The sequence below is a fragment of the Schistocerca piceifrons genome, chromosome 5 (assembly GCF_021461385.2).
Source record: "Schistocerca piceifrons isolate TAMUIC-IGC-003096 chromosome 5, iqSchPice1.1, whole genome shotgun sequence".
In the NCBI taxonomy this organism is placed as follows: Eukaryota; Metazoa; Arthropoda; class Insecta; order Orthoptera; family Acrididae; genus Schistocerca; species Schistocerca piceifrons.
The window spans coordinates 261,335,424-261,359,192 of NC_060142.1; the positions used below are offsets into that span (position 1 = coordinate 261,335,424).

At 40.7% G+C, this 23,769-nt stretch overlaps 1 protein-coding gene across 1 annotated transcript in view; it reads right to left on the reverse strand.

Moving 5' to 3' along the window:
* Nucleotides 1-23,769, reverse strand: part of LOC124798932 (myosin-VIIa-like) — a 393,313-nt gene that overhangs the window by 280,478 nt on the left and 89,066 nt on the right. The window contains exon 12 of the mRNA XM_047262466.1: nt 22,524-22,659. Within this exon, the coding sequence (XP_047118422.1) occupies nt 22,524-22,659 (136 nt within the window). The remainder of the gene's footprint in view (nt 1-22,523; nt 22,660-23,769) is intronic.

Here is a 23,769-nt window from a genome sequence, read left to right on the forward strand (position 1 = left end):
CACTGATATGGGTTTTCAGAGCCAAAGGCCCACTTGTGTACCCTTGATGAGTGCATGACACAAAGCTTTACACCCACCTGGGCCTGTCAACACTGACAAAGGACTGTTGATGACTGGAAACATGTTGCCTGGTCAGACGAGACTAACTTCAAATTGTATCGAGCAGATGGACGTGTACGGGTATGGAGACAACCTCATGAATCCATGGACCCTGCATGTCAGCAAGGGGACTGTTCAAGCTGGTGGAGGCTCTGTAAAGGTGTAGGGCATGTGCAGTTGGAGTGATATTGGACTCCTGGTACATCTAGATATGACTCTGACAGGTGACACGCACATAAGCATCCTGTCTGATTACCTGCATCCATTCATGTCCATTGTCCATCCGACAGACTTGGGCAATTCCAGTGGGACAATGTGACGCCCCACACATCCAGAATTGCTACGGAGTGGCTCCAGGAGCACTCTTCTGAGTTTAAATACTTTCGTTGGCCACAAAACTCCCCACACATGAACACTATTGAGCAAATCTTGGATGCCTTGCAATGTATTGTTCGGAAGAGATCTCCACCCCTCGTACTCTTACAGATTTATGGACAGCCCTGCAAGATTCATGGTGTCAATTCCCTCCAGCACTACTTCAGTGCAAGTCCATGCCACATCATGTTGTGGCACTTCTGCATGTTCGTGGCAGCCCTACATGATATTAGGCAGGTGGACCAATTTCTTTGGCTCTTCAGTGTAATAAAGTATATTACAGTACAGCTGAACAAATAAACTGACCATAATGCACAAATATTGCTAACAATTGAAAATAACTGATATTGTGAGTGATATACAACAGCACCAAAATAACAAGAAAGAGGTATATGAGAAAATTAGGGTACACTAGTGTCACAAAACAGCTTAAATTGCAAAAATTAAACAAGGCTCCAGTGTCCAATGGGATTCCTGTCAGATACTGTACATAATTTGCAGATGACTTGGCTCTCATTTTAACAATAGTGTACCACAGATTCCTCAAATAAAAAATTGTGCTCCGTGGTTGGAAGAAAGCACAGATCAGACACATCTACAAGAAAGGTATCTGAGTTCAAACTTAATATTGTATAGAACAGAATGACCTCCTCGACAGCAATAAGCGGGGAGTCTAGTCATGCAAAACCCAATCCAGACATTTATGACATGACATCCTGAAAATGATGGATCAAGGCAATAAGGTGGATCCAGTATATTTTTTACTCCCAAAAAACACTAACAAAAGTGCAGTTATATAGAGATACAAATGAAATTTATAACTGGAATGAAAATTTCTTAGTAGAGAGGATGCATCATGTTATCTTCAATGGACAGCCACTAACGGATGCAGAAGTAAAGTCAGGCAAATCCTGTGCTAATGTCTTGGCATCCTTATTGTTTGTGTTGAATATCAAAGCCCTAACATTATGCAGATGATGTACTTATGTATAATGAATGTTGTAGGAAAGTTCTTGCAGAATGTAAATACTTTGGGATTAAAGGAGAGCACTTACCAAAAAGCAGAAGCATTGGGTCGTTGACAGGCACTTTCAAAAGAAAGAAAACTTGTTAACTTCCAGAGTTATCCTTTGATGAGCTAAAGCAAAAAACACACACACACACACACACACACACACACACATACCTATGCCCTTACACTGTGCTGGCTGGACTAACACTGTACTTTGGCAGGTGGACTGGTTGTGGTGGGGGTGGTGTCAGGTAGGGTGGGTAAAGGGAGAGGGAGGAGAGAGGCAGGAAGAGGGATTGGAAGTGAGTGGCTAGTGGCTCGGAGGGAGACAGCCAGCTTGCCAACTAGGACTGTGGGAGGGAGGGGTGGCTGTTGCATGGGCTAGGCATGTGAAGCACAGTTGTCAGAAACGGTGGGGAGCAGTGCACGCTGAAGGAGGTGTGGGAATGTGAACTGGGAGGGAGTGTCAGGATAGAGGAAGGGGAAACTGTCAGGTGAAGTTTACATGGACAGTGGGTTACCTGAGATTGAAGTCAGGACAATTACTGGAGCAGAGAATGTGTTGTAAGGCTACATCCCATTTCCGTGGTTCAGAGAAGCTGGTGGTGGAAGCAAAGATCCAGATGTCCTAGTTTGTAAAGCAGGCACTGAAATTGATAATTTTATGCTCAAATGCATATTGTGCCACTTTGTGGTCAACTTTATTCTTGGCAACAGTTTGGCAGTGGCCATTCATTCTGGTTGATAACTGGTTGGTAGTCATACCAACATAAAAATCTGTGCACTGTTTGCAGCAGAAGTGGTATATGACATTGCTGGTTTCACAGGTGGCCCAACCTCTGATGGAGTAGGATAACCCTGTGACAGGATTGGAATATGAGGTGCTGGGTGGGTGGATAGGGCAGCTATTGCACCTTGGTCCCTGTGGCATATGGACAGACTAGCATGTTGTGTAGGTAGGGTGGGAGATGGAATACCACTTTATAACAATGAAAATAATCAATTTTTGACAATATAATGTACTTAGGTAGATAAAAAAAAATCTGTTCAAAAAGCGGCAGCAGAAGAACACACAAGTTAGAAAATGTTTTTTTTTCAGAAGGATTGGGAATGATCTTGGGGCAGGATGTGCCTCATTTCATGGCAGGATGAGCCTTGGCAGTGAATTTGCCTCACTTGTTCCAGTCCAGCACGATAACGGGTGACAAGGAGAGTGCTCCTTCGTATCTGATTCTCGAGGGTGGTGGGAGGATTGGGGATGTGTGAGAATGTGGCACAGGAAATCTGTTTGTGGACTACGTTTGAACGGGGGAAAGGGGGGGGGGGGGAGGGAGGGGGAATATGTATTACCTGCCTATGAAGATCTGCATGAGGCCTTCAGCATATTGGGCAAGGGATTTCTTGTCACAATAGACACGTCACACACAGGAGGTTAGGCTTTATGGCAGGGATTTTTTGGTGTGGTAGGGATGGCAGTTGTTGAAATGACAGTACTGTTGATGGCTACAGGGTTTAATGAGATTGTGAAGGAACCCATATGGGGTGTCACAGCCCTGTTCTCACACCCTCCAGTCAGCAGTTTCCCCTTCTTCTGCCCTGTCAACCCACCCCAACCCACCCCATGTGCTGCTCCCCACCGGGATCTATAATTGTCCATTATGTGCCGAGCCCATGTACCTGTCGCCCTTCTCTCCAGCATTCCTAGTCAACAAACTGGCTGCCTCCCTCTTACTTACTAGCCACTCACCTCCAGTGTCTCTCCTTGCCTCCTGCCTCCCTCTCCCTACTCAACACTATCCCCACTACCCCACCACAACCATTCTACATGTCCAAATACTGTGTTGGTCCAACTAACATCATATAGGGCATAAGTGCATGCGTACGTGTGTGTGTGTGTGTGTGTGTGTGTGTGTGTACTTTTTTTACTCTAACTCACTGGGTATGAAACTGCAGCCTACAGGCCGCATTTGGCTCGAATGAAGTATTTGTATGGCTTGCGGTTCTCAGCCGTGTTTTATAATAATATGCATCCAACAACTAATAGCTAAATCCAAAAGCTTCAATTAATGTTACGAGCTTTTTAAGAGTGTAATTTTTCTGCTCAGAATCAAATAAAAATTCAAAGACAGTAAGATGTGCTTAGTTTTAACCGACGGTGGCGAATTCTGCCATGAGTTAAGTAAAGTTGGTTGCTTACCTCAGGGGTTGACGGATAGGAAGTGCAGCCACTTTGGGGTTAGATGATGAGAGAGGGGGAATGTTTTCTTGTTTTTCTTCCAGTACTGACAACACACAGTTGTGAGCTGCTATGTCATAAATTTTGAAACAGAAGCAACACTGATTTGTGAACATGCAATTAAGAGATGGTCATCTTCAAATGCGGTACATATTTTTACCAATGAACATGAAATTAAATTATGGCTGTTGTAATCCAACTCAATGAGTAGAAGAAACATGACATTAAAAATGTCAGCAAACATTTGTGATCATGTCTCATATTGCATAATGCATTTAAATCATATTGCATAATGCATTTAAATAAGCACAATCACTGTTATTAATCAAATAATCATCCATTCATAGAGAAAACACAACACTTCATTAGACAATTACAGTGTCCTAACTTTGGGGCCACTAAGGGTGGCAGCAAACTGGAAGAGACAACAGACGACAGATGACAAATGGTGCAAACTTTTAATGATCAGTACCTGCGTCCGGCACTTATCGTGCCCTTACTATAGCTAGTTAGTCTACTGGGAGCTCATAACATACAAATTTATGTAGGTCACCAAACAATAATACATACCTCAAAAAAAGTTTTGCATCATCCCGGTTACCAGAACTCCTGAAGATAGACATTGGATGTGGGTATTGTATCACAGACACAGTCCTTTTGACTGTTCAGAGATGTAACTAAACCAGCCGAAACATGTAAACAATCATGCATGAGCAGCACATATTAGACAGCGGGGTCCGACAGCCAATCAGTTCGAGTCATTCCACCAGAAAAGAGGTAAAAGACTCATGTTTCATTTAGTTCAACCATGCCTAGATGGTCAACACCATGGTTTGATTGCGTCCACATTTTTACTTTGTGCCAGGAAGGACTCTCAACTAGGGAAGTGTCAAGGTGTCTCAGAGTGAACCAGCGATGTTGTTGGGACATGTACGATATACAGAGAGACAGGAACTGTCGATGACATGTCTCGCTCAGGCCACCCAAGGACTACTACTGCAGTGGATGACCGCTAGCTCCATGTTAAATAACACTTTTAGTGCAGCCACCGGATGTCATGTTACGATTAAAACTGTGCACACTACGCTGCATGATGCACAACTTCACTCCCGGCATCCATGGTGAGATCCATCTTTGCAACCACAACACCATGCCGCATGGTACAGATGGGCCCAACAACATGCCGAATGGTCTGCTCAGGATTGGCATCATGTTCTCTTCACCAATGAGCGTCGTATATGCCTTCAACCAGACAATCGTCGGAGACATGTTTGGAGGCAACCTGGTCAGGCTGAATGCCTTAGACATACTGTCCAGCAAGTGCAGCAAGGTGGAGATTCCCTACTGTTTTGTGGTGGCATTACGTGGGGCTGACATATGCTGCTGGTGGTCATGGAAGGCACTGTAACGGCAGTACAATACATGAATGCCATCCTTCGACCAATAGTGCAACCATATCGGCAGCATACTGGCGAGGCACTCATCTTCATGGACGACAATTTGCACCCCCATTGTACACATCTTGTGACTGACTTCCTTCAGGGTAATGACATCACTTGACTAGAGTGGCCAACATGTTCTCCAGACATGAACCTTATCGAACATGCCTAGGATAGATTGGAAACGGCTGTTTATAGATTATGTGACCCATCAGCTACTCTGAGGGATCTATGTCGAATTGCCATTGAGGAATGGGACAATCTGGACCAACAGTGCCTTTATGAACTTGTGGATAGTATGCCACGATGAATACAGGCATGCATCAATGCAAGAGGTAGTGCTACTAGGTATTAAAGGTATCAGTGTATACAGCAATATGGACCACCACCTCTGAAGGTCTTGCTGTATGGTGATACAGCATTCAATGTGTGGTTTTCATGAGCAATGAAAAGAGCGGAAATGATGTTTATGTTGATCTCCATTCCAATTTTCTGTACAGGTTCTGGAACTCTCGGAACCAAGGTGATGCAAAACTTTTTTTGACGTGTTTATATGCAGTCCAAGGTGCCAAGCTACAATGTCAGGATTGGCTCTTGAGCAAAAAGGTGCTCAATGCGTCTGCTTTTTGGTGATGTTAAAATATTATCTGAAAAAAGTTGCATAAAATATTCAGTCAGACCACAATATGGTTTCAAAGCAGTGTACAGGTTGGAAAGTTGCTTTAAATAGTGAAAAATGTTTACTGAATACTTCACAAAGTGCTGAAAAGTAGTTTCTAATGGCTACAATATCAGTTAGTTGCAACTGGTATCAATGTGGCAGTAAAGGACTACAAACTAGCTAGTTACTTCTGCAGATCTAAATATAAGGGTGGTGGCGTTTGTATGTATATTAAAACAGGTACTCTATCAAAGAATGTAAACAGTGAAGCTGCTACATTTCCCATAGCTAGAGAAAAAGACTTTGAAGTTACTGGTATAGTGGCAGAGGATTTTAGAGTGTTTTGTGTGTACAGGTCACCATGTGGCAATATTAGCATCTTTCTAAAAAAAGTTGCTAGCTTATTGAGAATGAATATGAAGAGAAATCTTATTATATGTGGAGACTTCAACATTGACATGGGAAAAGACACAAAAATAAGACAGGATTTTGAAGAATTGTTAATACAGCAAAACATGAAAGTGACAATAACTGCACCAACAAGAGTGACTTCACAAAGTGAGACAATTATTGACAACATAATTACTAATATGTGTAACTATGAGTCACATGTAGTTCAGACAGAAATATCTGATCATCATGGACAACTAATCAGCTTTTGCAGAAGTAATGACACAGTATCAGAACCAAAACAAACAACCAAAGAAATTAGGATCATCAGTGAACAAAATATCAACATCTTTAGAACAATGTTAAGTAAGGAAACCTGGAATGAAACCCTACAGGCCCAGAGTGTAAATGAAAAATATGATGCATTTATTTCAACAATTAAGTACCATTTTAATGTAGCATTTCCCAAAGTAAAGAGACAAGAAAGGCATCAAGATCAAACACAGTGGATTACGAGTGAAATACTAGAACAGCGAAGGAAGCTTCAGGATGTGAGACGGATGGGCGAAGCTGAAAACTATAAAATGTTAAAAAAGAAGTATAGAAAAACAATAAGAGAAGCGAAAGCAAGAGCAATTGACACCGCTATAGCGAACTCAAAAAAACAAGGCAAAGGCAGCTTGGAATGCAATCAATGCTGAAAGAAAGGAAAAAGATGGGTCAAACAAAGAAGAAGGTATTAGGTCAATTAAAGTAGACAACACAGTGGTCACAGATGGTATGGAAATAGCAAACATACTGAATAATAACTATATCAGTGTAGTAGAAAACCTAAAATTGGAAAGAAATAGTCAAAAACAGAAGGATATTAAGGTACCAAAAAGATCATGCAGTACTATGTTCTTAAGACCAGTCACGGAAGATGAATTGCGGAAAACTATACAGAAACTGAAGTCCAAGAAATCAGCTGGTGATGATGAAATATCAAATCATGTAATAAAGCTGGTATGTGAGGAGATAATAACACCACTGCTGAACATAGCAAACTGTTCTTTCAGAGATGCAATTTTTCCAGAAAAACTGAAGATAACGAAGGTAGTGCCAGTGTACCAGAAAGGGTGTAAGGATGATCCCAAAAACTACAGACCAGTTTCACTGATATCAGGTTTCTCAAAAATCCTAGAAATGCTTATGTATACCAGATTAGTTAACTATTTGGACAAACATAACAGTCTCATGACCTCACAACATGGTTTCAGAAAGGGTAAATCTACAGAATCAGCAATTCTCAGTCTAACAGAATACATTTTACAGTCCTTAGATGAGAAAAAGGTTGTCTCTGCAATGTTTCTGGATCTTTCAAAGGCATTTGACACCATTGACCATGAAATGCTGATACAAAAATTAAGCAACTATGGCATTCGGGGGCAACCAGGTGAATGGATAAAATCATACTTGTGCAACCGCAAGCAGTATGTATCATTAGGAAACTCGTACCAATCAGAAACCAAATCCATCAAATATGGAGTGCCGCAGGGTTCGGTAATGGGGCCATTGTTATTTAATGTATTTGTTAATGATATAGGTGTTGAGGAGGAAGAAAAGAAAATATTGTATGCTGATGACATGACAATACTAAATAGTGACCAAAATATGGAACAGCTTGAGAGAAGAGCATACATATCTGCAAATGTCACAGCTCAATGGCTGTTGGAAAATGAACTGGTTATAAATCTAAAAAAGACTATGTATGCAGTGTTTAAAAACAAGGAAAAGGTTGTAGACATGGATTTAGAGGTTGACGGAACAAGGCTGGAAGAAGTAGAATCTGCTAGATTCTTAGGTATTCTTGTGGATAATGAACTGAAATGGAAAAAACATATTAATAATGTCTGTAAGAAACTGAGCTCTGTCATATTCTTAATGATGCAGCTATCACAGTATTCAGACAAGAACCTTCTGTGTACAGTGTATCATGGACTTTTCGAACCACACTTACAGTATGGAGTGACGGTGTGGGGAAACTCAAACAAACAAGAGACAAAACGAGTGTTCACATTACAAAAAAAAGCAATTAGGACCATTTTAAGAAAAAAGACCTCTGAAACATGCAGAAACTGTTTCAAGAATTTAGGTATCTTAACTTTTTCATCATTATATATATACAAAACAATAATGTACATCACAAAAGGTAGTGAGGACTGGATTACAAATGCTAGTGTACACACCCACAATACAAGAAAGAAGAATGAAGTACGGAGCATACCCCACCGACTGGCAATGCTAGAAAAAGGACCCCAGTACTCTGGTATCAGACTACTAAGAAGTCTGCCCAAAACCCTGCAAGATAGTGTACTTGACAATGAATTTCCAAAGAAACTTAAAGACTATCTCATTGAAAAAGAGTTTTACAGTGTTGCAGAATACTTATGCCATTAAATTTGTATATATTGTTACTCATTATCAGTGATGTAAAAATGTAAGCTAAAGGTGTAGAAAAATAATTGATAAAGAATTTTAATACTTTGACATGTCCTATATTACACGTACATTTACTGTACACGATGTAATCTTACAGGATCAAATAAAATTCAATTCAATTCAATTCAAGCAGACTTATACAAATATTGGTTGTTAAAGTTTAAGAGAATATGAAATGTTTGTAAATCAGGTGACAGATTTCAGCTCATTGACATAATACTTGGAAAATGCAGTTAGTCTGCAAAAGATACTGCTTAAAAAACTCTTGTGCATCCCATCCTATAAGATTGCTGTCAATTTTCTGAAACCCAAACCAAATAGGACTAAGAGAAGGCGGACAGAACAAAGTGTCACAGGTCATTTGACATACTGGAGAGCATCACTGAAATCTTAACTCCAGACACCTGAAGATAAATGCCAACTAGCCTGCAAAAGCCTACTCACACAGTCTCAAGAACAAGTATTAAGTGAAGAATCTCAGAAAACACTACTATCCCCCTCCATACTGCTTTCTTCAGAACTTCAAAGACAAGATTAGACTGATTACAGAGTGTGCATAGAGAGACTTCATAAGCAAATGCAATGGGAAGAAACTCTGACATGTGGCACAATGTGAAGTACAAACAATGGAAAATTCAGGATGGAAACAATGTGAAGTACCCTCTGCCATGTATGTCATGATGGTTTTCAGAGTATGGGTGTATATATAGATGAGGTTATGAACAAACAAATTTTTCACAATAGCATGGTCCAACTGAACCACAGTCATAACACACAATCTAGTGTTCCAGCTGGACATTGGATATAAAAGACACCAAAGGAGACACAAAATCCTAGGAGTGCCATGTCAGGAGAGGCAGTGTTGGCTCTATTGATGCAACTTTGTCATTTGAAGGGATCTTTAGCTTCCCTGTCCTCACAACAGGTGGGCCATTCTCAATCTGGTGTCTGAGTGGCATACCCTCCTTCCCAAATGCATCTTTCTTTGCTCCCTGAGAAAGAACTAACATTTCCAAAAGGTAGGAACAGTTATTTTTTTCTTTTAAATACATCTATAAAGAGTACTGGGAATTTTCCTAATGAATATAAGTGTTGACTTGTGTGTCTTCCTTAATTTTACAGATTTCTCAAAATTATTATTGTTTTGACAAAAAGTAAAATAATACTAAGAAAAATCATGACTGGAATGAGTTGTCCTCTAATGTAATTACCATCTCCTTACCTACAGCTTTAAGTTTTGCTATGCTAGGTATTTTTTTTCCAATGAAGGAATAGTTTTTAAAGTTTCACAAGCTTTAAATCTATTTTCTCCTTTATATGTCCACTAATCATGTTTCTTTTGCTGTTTACTCAAGAGTCTCTTTTTCTCTTTTATTTACTGAAGAGTTCTTATCTCAGAGGTCAAATTCAAACAGTGAAATTTGTTAATCTTTAGTTTTACACAGTAGAGTATTCTCATGCCAACCTCTGTAACATATTACTCACATGTTTCAAAATGATGTACAAGCTTTTTGGAGAACAATTGCAACTTTATCAGTAGTAAAACAACGAGATATTGTCACTATTGATAGATAATTCTCTTTTTACTAATTTTTTGTATTGGTTTTACTATTTCTGGTTAATTAATTAAATGCAGCATCACCACTATTTTTTGGCATGGCTGAGTAATTGCCACTGCTGCAGGTAATGCAAAAGGCCATGGAAGAGGGTCACATCAGAGCTGGATTGACACAGTTTCAACAGGGGCTACCTGCTGATAAGCCAAGTACTTGCTCCAAGGCATCAGCTCAATTACTACATGCCACAAATGAGCAGAAGCACCAGAGACATGACAGCAATGATGTAACAGAGAGGCAGAGCCACTGTGGCCTGGATGACCTAGTAGCTTTCCATCCAAGCCAGGTTTGTTGTTGATTGTGTGATAGAAACTGATGCTGCAGCAGAACAAGGACAGGCCGAGTCTGTATAAATATTTATCATTTTTAGCCAAAGTTAGCGCAGACAATCGGCCAGCAGTCCCAAGGAGGCACCTACGATGCTCTACATGTCTACACGGATCAACATGTCACCACCTCCAGACCCTGCTGCTGCTAACTGCAGCCCTACTGCTTGTGCCAAGTCTGATGCTGTGGACTGTCTGATGCATCCTCCAATCAGCAGGTCACTTAGGGTCTGCTTCAGCTGCTGCCAGCCTCCTACCCTGGGAGTCAACTGTTTGAGCCCAGGGCTGAGCAGCCACTCAACTGTCATCGCTTTTGTGGGCAAACTCCTTGCTGCCTACCTCTACTCATGTGTGCAGACACTGACAGGCTGTCCCATCTATGCTGGTACCCCAGTATGATTTGGCATGCCTCATCACATCGTGTCTGCTGCAGTTGGGAAGCCTTTAGTCTGCAGTGTGGGCAAACTTCATGCTACTGACTGTTGGTTCTGCATCCATGCAGGCTCATTGTCATCACCATTTTAAAAGCTCCAAGGTGCTGCTGGTGGTAGCACCTCTTCACGGGCCACCTACAACTTGCGTCCTGGGGATGATGACTTCCCTAAGCAGTATCAAGACTGTTGTAGTTTACTGTGTAATAAATGACTGTACTAAGACTGGTATTTTCATATTAATATTTCAGATGACTACCAGGTATCCATCACTGTTCCACTGGTACTCCACCCACTGTGGCGTACCACCAGCTTCCTGACACTAACAATTCAGTTCCTCTACCCGCCACAGTAGTTATCCACTCCCAGCCATTAAACAAAAATCAGCAAGAGTCTGTCAAATAGTCTGATCTATGTAGCCATTGAATAATATTTTCTGTTAATAATCTCCTACCTTCTTGTGAAATTGCTATTTGCTCTGTTTGTTGGTTTCTCTCTACTTAGTTTGAGTTCCTTAGTCTATGCAAGCTCAGTGTTTTCATTCTACCTTTAAGATTATTTGTTTCATCATCTAATACTACAAAATCATTCAGATTCACATTGCTGATATTTACTTTTGTTAATGGGACCAAGCTGATTATGAAATGTATTTGCAGTTGCAAATATGAACCACCTCCAGCTGTATAATTGAATTACAACAATGAAAATTTGTGCCGGACTGTGCCTCAAACCTCGATTCCCCTATTTACGTGAGCGGTCATCTTAACCACTTTGGCTATCCATGTACAAAGCAAGGCCAGACCCAAACTACCATACATTGTCATCCATTAATGACATTGTCATCCCATAAATTAGAGCTGCTGTGAAAGACATGAAATGTATTTGCACTTGCGAATATGAGCCACCTCTAACTACAAAGGAGGAAATCCTGGATCAGGTCCGATTCAAGCACAAATCTTCATTGTCATCACTCCATAATACAGCTACAGATGGTCCATATTTGCAACTGTGAATACATTTCATGTCTTTCATAGCAGCTGTAGTTACCAAAGTGCCTGTCCCTTTGGACATGCATGCATGTCTGAAGCAACATTGCACCTTTCTTCTTCACAGCAAGGCACTGCAATTTCACATTCATAAAGATGATTATATTTCCAGCTAAATTTCTAAAGATACTTTTGATGCATTTTTAAATCCATCAGTCCACATTTGCTATATTATTGTCCTGAACTCTGTGTTAGTATGGTATGTTATTCTCAGATACTACTCACATAGGCTTATGTGCTTTTCATGGTTTAAACTCAATTCCGCACACGTTTAGTAAAACCTGACCTAGATGACTGGAGATGTGTATGTAATCATTTATAGCACCTGCTGACATCATGTTCTCTTATAGTGTTATCATATGAGCTACTGAACTGTTTATTCTGTTGTGCAAAAGACAGGATGCAATCAATGAATGCTTGCCTCCATGGAAGTCATGTAAATTGTTTGCATTCATCTCTCCAAATATGAAGACTGTTACAGTTTCATGTCCGGAGGTTAATTTTCATTTAACTCATCCAATGTATTGTATCTGCCTGGGGTATACAGCTAAGTACAATATATGTGTCTTGCAGGCTGCCGTCTCTCCATCAACAGCTCACATTGACAAAACTCACTGAGCTGTTTACCTCCTAGCTTTGCACAACTCAGGCTGCTTATGCCATAACCTTACTCAGTGCCTCTGCTGAAGGGTATTTAGGCTGCTGCCCAACTACGCATACTATGGGCTTCACACTGATCGCATCTGCAGCCCAGTGATCAGAGTTGCTTTTGCCACTGCCCTGTGCACCTGTCATCAATGCTATGTTGAACTTGCATGAGCAGCTCCCAGGTGCGATGCTTCGCTGGACTACCTCATGACACCTTCCTCTGATCGAATGCGTGCCACACTCTCAACAGATGCTGATGCCCGATGTCACCTCGCTGGATCCTATGACCAATGTTCTTTGGTATCCTTCTCCTCCACCTCCTACTATGACATTATGGAATTTGTCATTGTAGGCACATTCCATGAAACATCAAGAACTGACTTTCCTGTTCATAATTACGTAGTGCAGACTTTCATATGCAGAAACCGTATTTTGAGTTCTGTTTCTTAGTTCAATAAACAGTTGTTATTCTTCCTTGCAAATTTCAATCATTGTTCATTGCACAGCTTGGCAATGGAACTAAACAGCAGTTTCAAGAAAACTTTACAATCTCCAATGCTCTGACCTAGGTATGTGAGGAAATACTGTACTAATTCAGCCACTATCCATATGAATTATGAGCAACACTTACACACATGAGCTATGACTAGCATGTTGCTGACCAGGGCATTTGAATAAATATTATTTTGGGCTGACACTGGCACAGCTGATGAGGACTTCATAATTTCTTGTGAACATTTGGCAGTCAATTCTTATGAAAGCCATTTGCATACTTACAACACCTCTGCTACAGGTTACATCTCACATATATTGTGGACATCATTTGGGTAACAATGTGCTGGAAAGTAAGTCAGAACTGTAATCAGTGAGGTTTATAACTGAAACAGCAACCAGCCACAAGCAAGGTTTAATAAGGTTTATTTGGATCAAACCACGACCAGTTGAAACTTCTATGGTCAGAAATGTCGTTCTTAAAAAACTATTCTGGGATATTATGCTGAGGTTGAATTAATTTCTTGGTGAAACCCAGTGTTTCATCCCATCTGTAGAGGACACCTTACAGAAGCTGCAAAAGTAGAATTTGCATAGTTATGTCAGTTACTAACACACTACTACAGTCAGCAGATGCTGCCCACATGTGATTTAATTAACACCAAGAAGAATTCCAGACAGTCCTATGTGGCATGGGTAGCAGCTGACTTGCAGGGTATAGGATTAGATGTCACTTTGAGTGTAAAAAATGTAGCACATTCTATGCAGACCCTCTCATCTGTGATGTGGCGTGGCTGGCATGAGACAGCACAGTACAGACTAATGCACATTTCGATCCAACATTAGATGACGCAGCACAAATTGTAAAATCATAGGAGTGGATTGCTCCAGCACAGAATGTGTTTTTGAACTATTGACAGATGGTCAAAATTGATGAGTCACATCAGGGGAACAGCTCCCAATTGGGGCTATTCAAGCTTTAGTGAGCATGTTATTGAGTTGGTCAACTGAGTGTAACAACAGAGGCGTTGTTCTGCCATCTCGACACTGACCAGCTACAGATGGAGGCCACAGCGGACCACTTTTGGTCACGGTAGCATGAATTTCCCAATGAGTTCCCAGCGGGTGCACACATCCTCCTTCCTGTACTCGACTCATGATTGCAGGCATGGCAGTCTTGTCCAAATTGTTGGTCACTACATGAGAGGAGACAATTTCCCTTTTCCTTTGCAACTTGTCAAGCCTGCCAAACACTAGGACATTTAGAGGCTGCCTGCAGAAAATGGCAGAGAGCAGAGCCGTGGGACAATGTTCTAGTGTTCACAGTTATGTCCATAAACATGTCATCAGGCTTACAGCTGCATCATATTATGGTAGACTTGGAGGTAGCTGACTCTTGCACAAAGTTTCAATTAGCCACAGAGGCCTCAGCCAATCTGGTCAATCTAGATATTTATCACTAGCTAAGATGTCCCCCCCCTCCCCCAGCAATCTAGCACCAACTAGTATCTTACAGTGGGCAACAGATTCCTTTGTGGCCAAATACAAAAGTGTGGAATGCCAGCTCATGCTTTTGGTAGTAAATTCACAGTTGACAGAAAATATTTTCAGACTTGATGTTTTTGCTATTTGTGAAACTGAAGTAGTTGATAAAATTAATCTTGTCTCTCAGATCATGCCATTTCAGAACTTGGAGGCATTGCAGCAGTCATTCAACCTACTTTTTGGTAAGGCTCTGGGTACAGCCACCAATTTTGAGGTACATGTTACAGTGAAACTGTCAGCAGTTCCTAAGTTCTGTCTAATCCAACACATGCCGTATGCTATGCAAGATAAGGTGAAGGTGGAACTTGACATGTGAGAGAGTCTTGGGCTGGAGTCACTGGTCATGATCCAGAAACCCAATGGCAATGTTTAACTTTGTGGCAATTTTTAGCGCACAATCAATACACAAAGCATCAACTATATGGATGACATTTGAGTAACTGGCTCCACCAGAGAAAAGCATTTGTAAAATCTGCAAGCAGATTAGACAATGAGCTGCACTGCATGCTTGAGAAAGGAAGTTTTTTTGCTCCTTGAGTGTATGAGAGTTTTGTGTAATTGGCATTTTTCTCTTAAAGTTCAGAAGACAAAGTTCTTAGTGCCAATATTGCCATATATTAATAAGTAATCATGTCATTTGTTAATATTATGCCTTACCATAGGTTTCAGATGGCACACAGGCCTGGAGTTTTACATAGGATATGCTATGTTAGAGCTGATATTTTGTTTGTGTTGTATTGTTGTTTGATGTACTCTTTGGCAAAATGCAGCAGTTTGAGTTTACCAGCAAATGTTTTCACATCACATCACGTATGCCATGGAACACTGCACAGATGCTGAAGCAGCCTCTCAGAAAAGAAGAAATCGAAAATCAGCAAAGAAGAATGTCTACAAAAATTGTGTTCATGAAATGAGCTGCTAGTTTGTATGAGTTGGACTCATATACCCACAGTGAATGTAAACTTGATAAAGCTCAGACAATACATGCAAACTGTTATACTATTCAGCAAAAATTCATTGGAAGTAGTTAGAAGACAAAGAAATTAATTCAAATAATACAATGGGAAATAGTTCAAGAATAATTTTTCACAATTTTGCCACCCAGAAGTCTCTGTCTCAAATGCAGTACTTAGGGCACATGTTAAGTAAGGACAACATATTTCCAATAGTAGAGCATGTTGCAGCAATCAACAAATTGCCAGTTCCTAAGGACATTCGGTAGTTGCTATTGTTTTTATGGTAGGTAAATAACTTAATGAAATTGATTCTATGTGATGCGCAACTCTGTCATCCATCAAATGCGATTTGGAAGAAAGGAGTAAAGTTCAAGTGGTTGGAGACATGTCAGTTGTAATTACCAAAATTAAAGCAACACCTCCACTGCATTCCCTATTTGGCAATGCTCACTTCCTGTAAACCTTTAAATCTGGCCACAGGTGTGTTGCAGTTTAGCATTGGTGCCATTCTCTCTCATAAAAGTCCTGATGGCTCATAGTAGCCTACTGCATTTGCCTCAATGGCTTTGTCGGCACATGGCGAAACTACTCCCAGATCGAGAAGCAGCTAGTCACCATCATATATGGTGTGAGAAAGTTAGTTCCATGTTTTGTTGTATGGTACTAAGTTCCACCTACTTACAGAGCATAAGATGTTCATCTCTCTATTTGGTCCTCCACACCATAACAGCAAAGCATTTACAGCATTGGGGCTTATTTCTCAGTAGTTATTATTATGACACTCACTACCAGCCTACCTCCGAGCATGTGAATGCAGATGCCTTGTATCGGTTACCAGTGCATCCCTGAATGTGATTTTGACAAGTAGGATACAATTTGTTTTACACTATAACAGAATCTTCAGGGCACCCTCAACGAATTTCCAATGACAGCATGGGAAGTCACAGCAACCATGAGTGAAGATACACTCCTGTGCAGAACAATTACAACAGTCTAGCAGGTATAGTCAGAACATTTTCATGTGTTGATAGGTTTAACATTGTAGAAAGTGTATTATTGCTAGCTACAGAAGATCAGAATTGCTGCAGTGTTGTCCCACTGTCTGTGCAACAATACATACTACAGATGTTACTTGCATCCCACTGGGGGATATTTCACATGAAAGCAATGGTCCAGCGACATGTCTATTGGCCAGCAATTGATTATGTCATTGAGCTTGACGTGCATACCTGTTCAGCGTGTGCCCCATCACAAAAATTTTCTCCATGCCCATGCCAAAGCACCCATGTGAACGTGTTCATTTAGACTTTGCTCATCCCTTCTTAGGGGCCATGTAGCTGCTAGTGATGGACACCTTGTGTAATTTCCCACATGTTGCTCACACACTTCAATTCGCACCCTAGCTGCCATTTTTGCTATTGAGGGAGCACAGCACTCCCTGGTCTCTGAAAATTGTTGCCAGTTGGTATCTGAGGATTTTGTGATATTCTGCTGCCAAAATGGATTCAGCACTTGACCACCACACCTTCCCATCTGCCATCAAATGCAGAGGTTGAGCAGTTGGTCAGTACATTCAAGTCTCACTTAAAACAGTCTCAGCAGTGCTTTAATAGGATGCCCTGTCCAAGTTTCTTGTGTTGTCTCAAGCAACCCTAATCAAAAGGTGTACGGGAAGGTGTCGTCGTTGAGTGACTGTAGGAGGATAGAAGATGACTTGGACAGGATTTGTGATTGGTGTAAAGAATGGCAGCTAACTCTAAATACAGATAAATGTAAATTAATGGAGATGAATAGGAAAAAGAATCCTGTAATGTTTGAATACTCCATTAGTAGTGTAGCACTTGACACAGTCACGTCGATTAAATATTTGGGCGTAACATTGCAGAGCAATATGAAGTGGGACAAGCATGTAATAGCAGTTGTGGGGAAGGCGGATAGTCGTCTTTGGCTCGTTGGTAGAATTTTGGGAAGATGTGGTTCATCTGTAAAGGAGACCGCTTATAAAACACTAATACGACCTATTCTTGAGTACTGCTTGAGTGTTTGGGACCCCTATCAGGTCGGATTGAGGGAGGACATAGAAACAATTCAGAGGCGGGCTGCTAGATTTGTTACTGGTAGGTTTGAACATCATGCGAGTGTTACGGAAATGCTTCAGAAACTAGGGTGGGAGTCTCTTGAGGAAAGGAGGTGTTCTTTTTGTGAATCACTACTGAGGAAATTTAGAGAACCAGCATTTGAGGCCGACTGCGGTACAATTTTACTGCCGCCAACTTATATTTCATGGAAAGACCACAAAGATAAGATAAGAGAGAGTGGGGCTCATACACAGGCATATAGCCAGTCATTTTTCCCTCGTTCTGTTTGGGAGTGGAACAGGGAGAGAAGATACTAGTTGTGGTATGAGGTACCCTCTGCCATGCACCGTATGGTGGATTGCAGAGTATGTATGTAGATGCAGATGTAGATGAAGTCTGGCAGAGGCACTACACAGTCATCAGCAAGGTGGTATGTTTGAGCTGTCACATCCCATGCCTCATGCAGTCTGTCCCATGGTATCAGCCATCTGGGCACACATGTTTCTGCAGCCATCCAGCTGGCTGCAAGGAACTGTGATGGGAAATAAAGCACAACAACTTTATATTGTAACAGAGAGTCAGCAGCATCTGACACACCTTGTGAATGAATTACACCTATGTCAAACTGAGTACCGCAAGCTATGGCACACAGGGGGCCTTAGCACAGGTGAGAGGGACCACTGAACCCTCATTTCCAGCACCCAGTGACACCCACAGCCACCCATGTTTAGCTCACATCACAATTGCACCCTTTCCAGAAGACACCCCTCACCCAGAAGAATTGCTTGCCAAGTGAGTATCTGATGGAACTAGAGCACCTCCCTTCATCTATGACTCAACCTGCAGACAGTATCAACCCTACTCATCGATTCTCTGCCATTAGTCTCTGGTGGAAAATCAGCCTGTCACTGCCCCCAGCATTGCCCCTGATGTCCCAGTGTCCAAGCAGAGTGCTCTTAGGCAGAACTGCTGATGGAGATCTCTGTTGCCATTTATCCATTGACTCCATGACCGTGGCAGAGGTTGAGGCATTTTCTGCCCTACATGCCTCATAAAGAGGGTGAGGGATTTGGTACCATCACCACACTCTTGTTAGTTGGATAAGGAGTTGTTCGCAGTTGAGAGTCAAAGTGATCCACAACTCAGCTGTAAGCGGTGGGAGTGTCACACAAACTGGGCAGTGCCTTTGGTACCATAGGTTTCCTGATGCAACTTTGTGGACTCTAACCTTAGTCACATGCTAGCTTCAGCCCAAATTCTTGTTGACTAGGCTTATGCTCATTGTGTTTCATTTGTGACTTTTTTGTACTGTCACACTCAGGTAAGTCTGTAATTGTCCGTGAAATATCTTTCACACTCTTTGCTTACTGGTTACAACACTTGGTGTTTATCATGGCATCATGCATTGTGGTACTCTGCACTCATTCTGGGTATGTTAAAGGATGCAAACATCTCATTGCATGAGACGTAAGACATTATTTATGGTACTTCACCACCTTTTACTAATAGTTGACATCATCATGCTGAGCACCAAATTAAAAAGTGTACTGTCAGATCAATCTACAATATCTACAAAGTACAATTTTGGAATGCCTGCACCTGAGCCAGTGGGAGATGAGCTTCATGAAGGATCTTGTTTAGCAACACGTATGTTGGTTATAGATCAATAGGGACATGGAACACATGATCCATGATGTGGTAAATGCATACAAAAAACCAGTCCTCACCTCCACAGAGTTTTGCCCCCTGGTCAACAGCCCTTAAACTATGGGATGGTGTGTGCATGGTCTCCACAAGCCCATCCTTTACATAAATTTGGTTTCAGGGGTGGACATTGTTCCCAACTGCCTATAATTTGTAAATATGTTGTCCACCAACACTTAGGCCATCCTCAGGAGACTAACCAAGTTCTTGGATATAGAAGCCAATGACAAACAATTGTGACAGTGGTGTCAAGTCTTATTTCTGTTATTCAAATGGTTCTACTATGATTGAAAAGCCAAACAACACTCTATGGTGACACCATTCCACCCAAAGTCAATGGCAAAGCTGAACTGGTGATCATGACCTGTAAGCAACTTATGTGGATGGTCACAGGTGAAATGAAATTTCCTGTCAGTTTATAACAATGTGCTAGAGGAAGGCTCAATACAAGAACCTTCCAAACAGTGTGCTAGAGGAAGGCTCAATACAAGAACCTTCCCTTTTGCAGAATATGCTCTTACCTGGTGAGCTATCCAAGTACAACTCACAACTTGTCTTCACATCTTCAGTTTGTAAAGTAAGAGATAAGTACTGGAAGAATTATCATTGTGAGGGAACATCATGGAACAGGTCAGAATAGCTCAGTTGGTAAAACCATCACACATGAAAGACACAGTTCTTGAATCAAACCAAATCCCATATACAATTTTAAACAGCCACAAAGTTTCAAAAAGACACACTCCATTGCAGAATAAAGGTTCATTCTGGCATGGAAGAGATGCCCACAGATGCAGAGCTGGCAATAGTCTAGAGTACATAGGCAAGGGCAGTAACATGTTTAAGATTTTATCCAAGCTTTGTGACTTGTCACACAATATACATAGCCACTGCCACAGCTACTACTCTTTCCATTACAACCATCATTGCCACCTCTGCCTCTACTGTGTCTGTCACACCTGGAGTGGTCCCAACCACTGTATCCACTGGTAACATTGCTGACTCTGCCATCACCACTGCAACCACCTATGGTACTACTGCACTGACAGCTAGTTTCTTGGTGGCCCAACCAACACCAATGCAATATCTCCAATTGCTCACACTGACATGGCTCCTTCAGTTTCTACTGCCATCACCATTAGACTTCAGAAATATTAATACTGTCACCACCTGTTGTAGTGTAAATGACACAAAACTAATAGGTATCATCTGTACTCTTCAGCTAAAGATGGAAGTGACTTGGTGTCTCCATTGGACAGTTTTAACGCTGAGATCATACTAGAATCAATGGTGACATTCTCCATTCAAAAAACACAGCTCACTACTGGCAGCACAACATTTATCAGTGATGGGAAACTGTCTGGCCTGAGTCTGCGTGTGTTGCTACACTACCTCAGCTTGGGCATTAGTTTGTTGTTGACCAGTGCTTTTCAATAGATGTTATTTGAAATGCTACTTGTACAGTGGGTGATGTTTTTCTGATTTCCCAGGAACTTATCTTGGTACATTCTTAAGAGGGACATTTGTGTTGTCTATGGGATAACATGTTTGCTCTCAGATGACAAGATCTTCATAAATTGAGTACTGAACTCCAGGCCTTATTTAAATGGAAACTTTAATCCCTGTTTATTAGGTTTTATGACACCTTTATTTCAATCTACATGCATTTGATGCAAATTTGGCATGTCTTAGATGTGATAGCCTATTAGAACAGTCAATGAGAGAGAAAAGGAACATCAGTGACATATCCAATGAACGCAACTAAGCAAATTAGCTGTTGCTGAGCACTGCTTCAAACGTAATCATGAAATGAAATATGATGAGACCAGTATCAAGGTGCAAAGTTTTTGGGATAGCATAATTAAGGAGTTTATCAAAATAGAGGCACTGGAAAACCTAATAACATGGAGAGAAGTTTAAATTTACACAATGTTTGGGGTCTGGCACTCACTTTATTAAGATTTCACTGGCCTTTACAACCATCAGAGCTGGCAAATGCTGAAAGAATGTGTGATACATGGAATATCAGAACATCAAAGGGTGTAGTGGCCACTGGGAGGCGAAACTAGCTATAAATGGTGGCACAAGATCAACAGGAGTTCACAGTCTGGTCCAAACAATGAGTACACACAACAGCAAAACTCGCAGACCTGAAGAAGATGACTAGGTCAGACATTGAATTATTGTACATAAAATGGAAAAAATTCAGCTGTACACCCAGAAGTACACCATCAACCAATTAATATTTTCATAGACTTTGTATGTTTTGCAAAATCAGCTACACAGTGAGATCATTATGTAATAGAAGCATTAAAACTACATTTTTCACAAAAAATGACACTTCACTCTCATGTGAGCATAAGTCTTCATCAGGTATACATGAACCAATCCCATCATAGATGTCTAAGTTATGCTTTAAAACATCCAAAATTACTGACATACTAAACACAGGGAAAACCAGTAATGGCCTAGAAAGTTATTGCCCAACAGCACTCCTGAGTATATGTTACAAACTGCTCAAAACTGTTACATACAGCAGAACATACAAACACATTGACACAGTTATGCCTCCTGAACAAGCTTGCTTTAGAGTTAACCTCTGTTGTTGCAAACAAGTCCTAGTGTACACTGTACAGTGAATCAGAATTCCAGAAAGTCCTAAAACCAGAATTTGTCTTTGTGGGACTTGACTGCTGCTTGCGGAATGGTGTGGCTAGAGGAACTCAGGCTGAAACTAGAGCAAATTATTACTTGCTCAAAACTTACCAGATTTGGGAGAACAGAGTCACTGTATTATGAAAAAACTAATAAGTCATTCTCTAGCACAAATAGACTACGATAAGGATCCATATGAGTTTCTCTTCTAAATAACTTTTTATTTTTATTTTTTAACTGCAAACAGCACATTTTAACTGTTAATCAACATACAGAGTATTAATAAGAGATACTATAAATGCATTATGTTAACAGAATGTGATAATCTACACTCACCATTAACATCATAATACACAGTCCCTGCAAAATGGTTCAAACCAAATACTTGTTCATGTTCTGAAATAGGTTTGAGAAAATATTTGTCACTGCCATGATTTCTGTGCACTTTATTTAACATGGTTTTATCAGTTCCCTGAAACAAACACAAAAAAGAAGTAGTAAGCAAACAAGAAAAGAAAAAAAAAATCAAATTTTTTGATAATTTTAATGTATAAATAAATGGAGTGGCTTATTAAGGTGATTTCTTGGAGTCTTTCCACAGGATGAGAATCTATCAACATCTACTAGGATCAGTGAACATGAATGCATAACTGAACTAACTAAAACATTTTACATGGAGCAAAAAACCTTTGCACATCATATGAAAATTTCCCGAAGGAGTTCTGAACTAGTACAAGTGTTGCATCAACATTATGTATATTTAAGAGACTTTCATTTCAGAATGGAGATGGGTAATTTCATACACAATGATCCATGCCTGAGATAGACATGCAGTCTAAATTTGACAACGTTTAATTATTTTGCTCATTTTGTGTGTCATGGTAATGACAGTAGTAATGACGTGTGCAAAGGTAAAAAAATAGACGTCTTAGAATTTTACAAATGGTGCAGGGCCATACTAGCCTTGTCATATTAGCATGCATTTCAACACAGCAGTATTTGAGTTTTGCGAGCTACCAAACACTTTTTCCACTCTTTTAGGGATTTCTCTTTTAGCCAAATAGGCTTCAACAATGGGGGTAGGGCAGCATTTTAACAGTAATTTCTACATCAGTTTTTATGAATTCCAGTGCTATGTTGTCTAGGCCTGGAGCTATTGTATTTTTGGGCTTCTCAAAGCAAACTAATTTTGTATATTGTGGGACACAGCAGATTTATATCTTGATCATCTTTGACTTCCTCTGGAAGATTTCTCATGTGTTCCTCACAGTTGTCTACACAATTTAATAATTTGTTGAAATGCTCCTCCCACATTTGTCAGTTGTGCCTGTTGGGTTGTAATCATCATGGCATCTTTGCTCTTAACTGGTCCTTCATGTCTTAAGTTCTTCATTGACAGCCATTGGATGATATTGTACAGACCCATAATATTCTCTTGTCCTGCAGCTTCTGCTAACCATGCCTGCTCATCTGTCCATTTCCTTTTATCTCTTCTTTTCCCAGTCTTTTGTTTGCCTCAGCACACTCTTCATCTTCTGTGCTCTTGTCTTACAAAGATGTAACTTTTGTTTCAGTTCTTTCC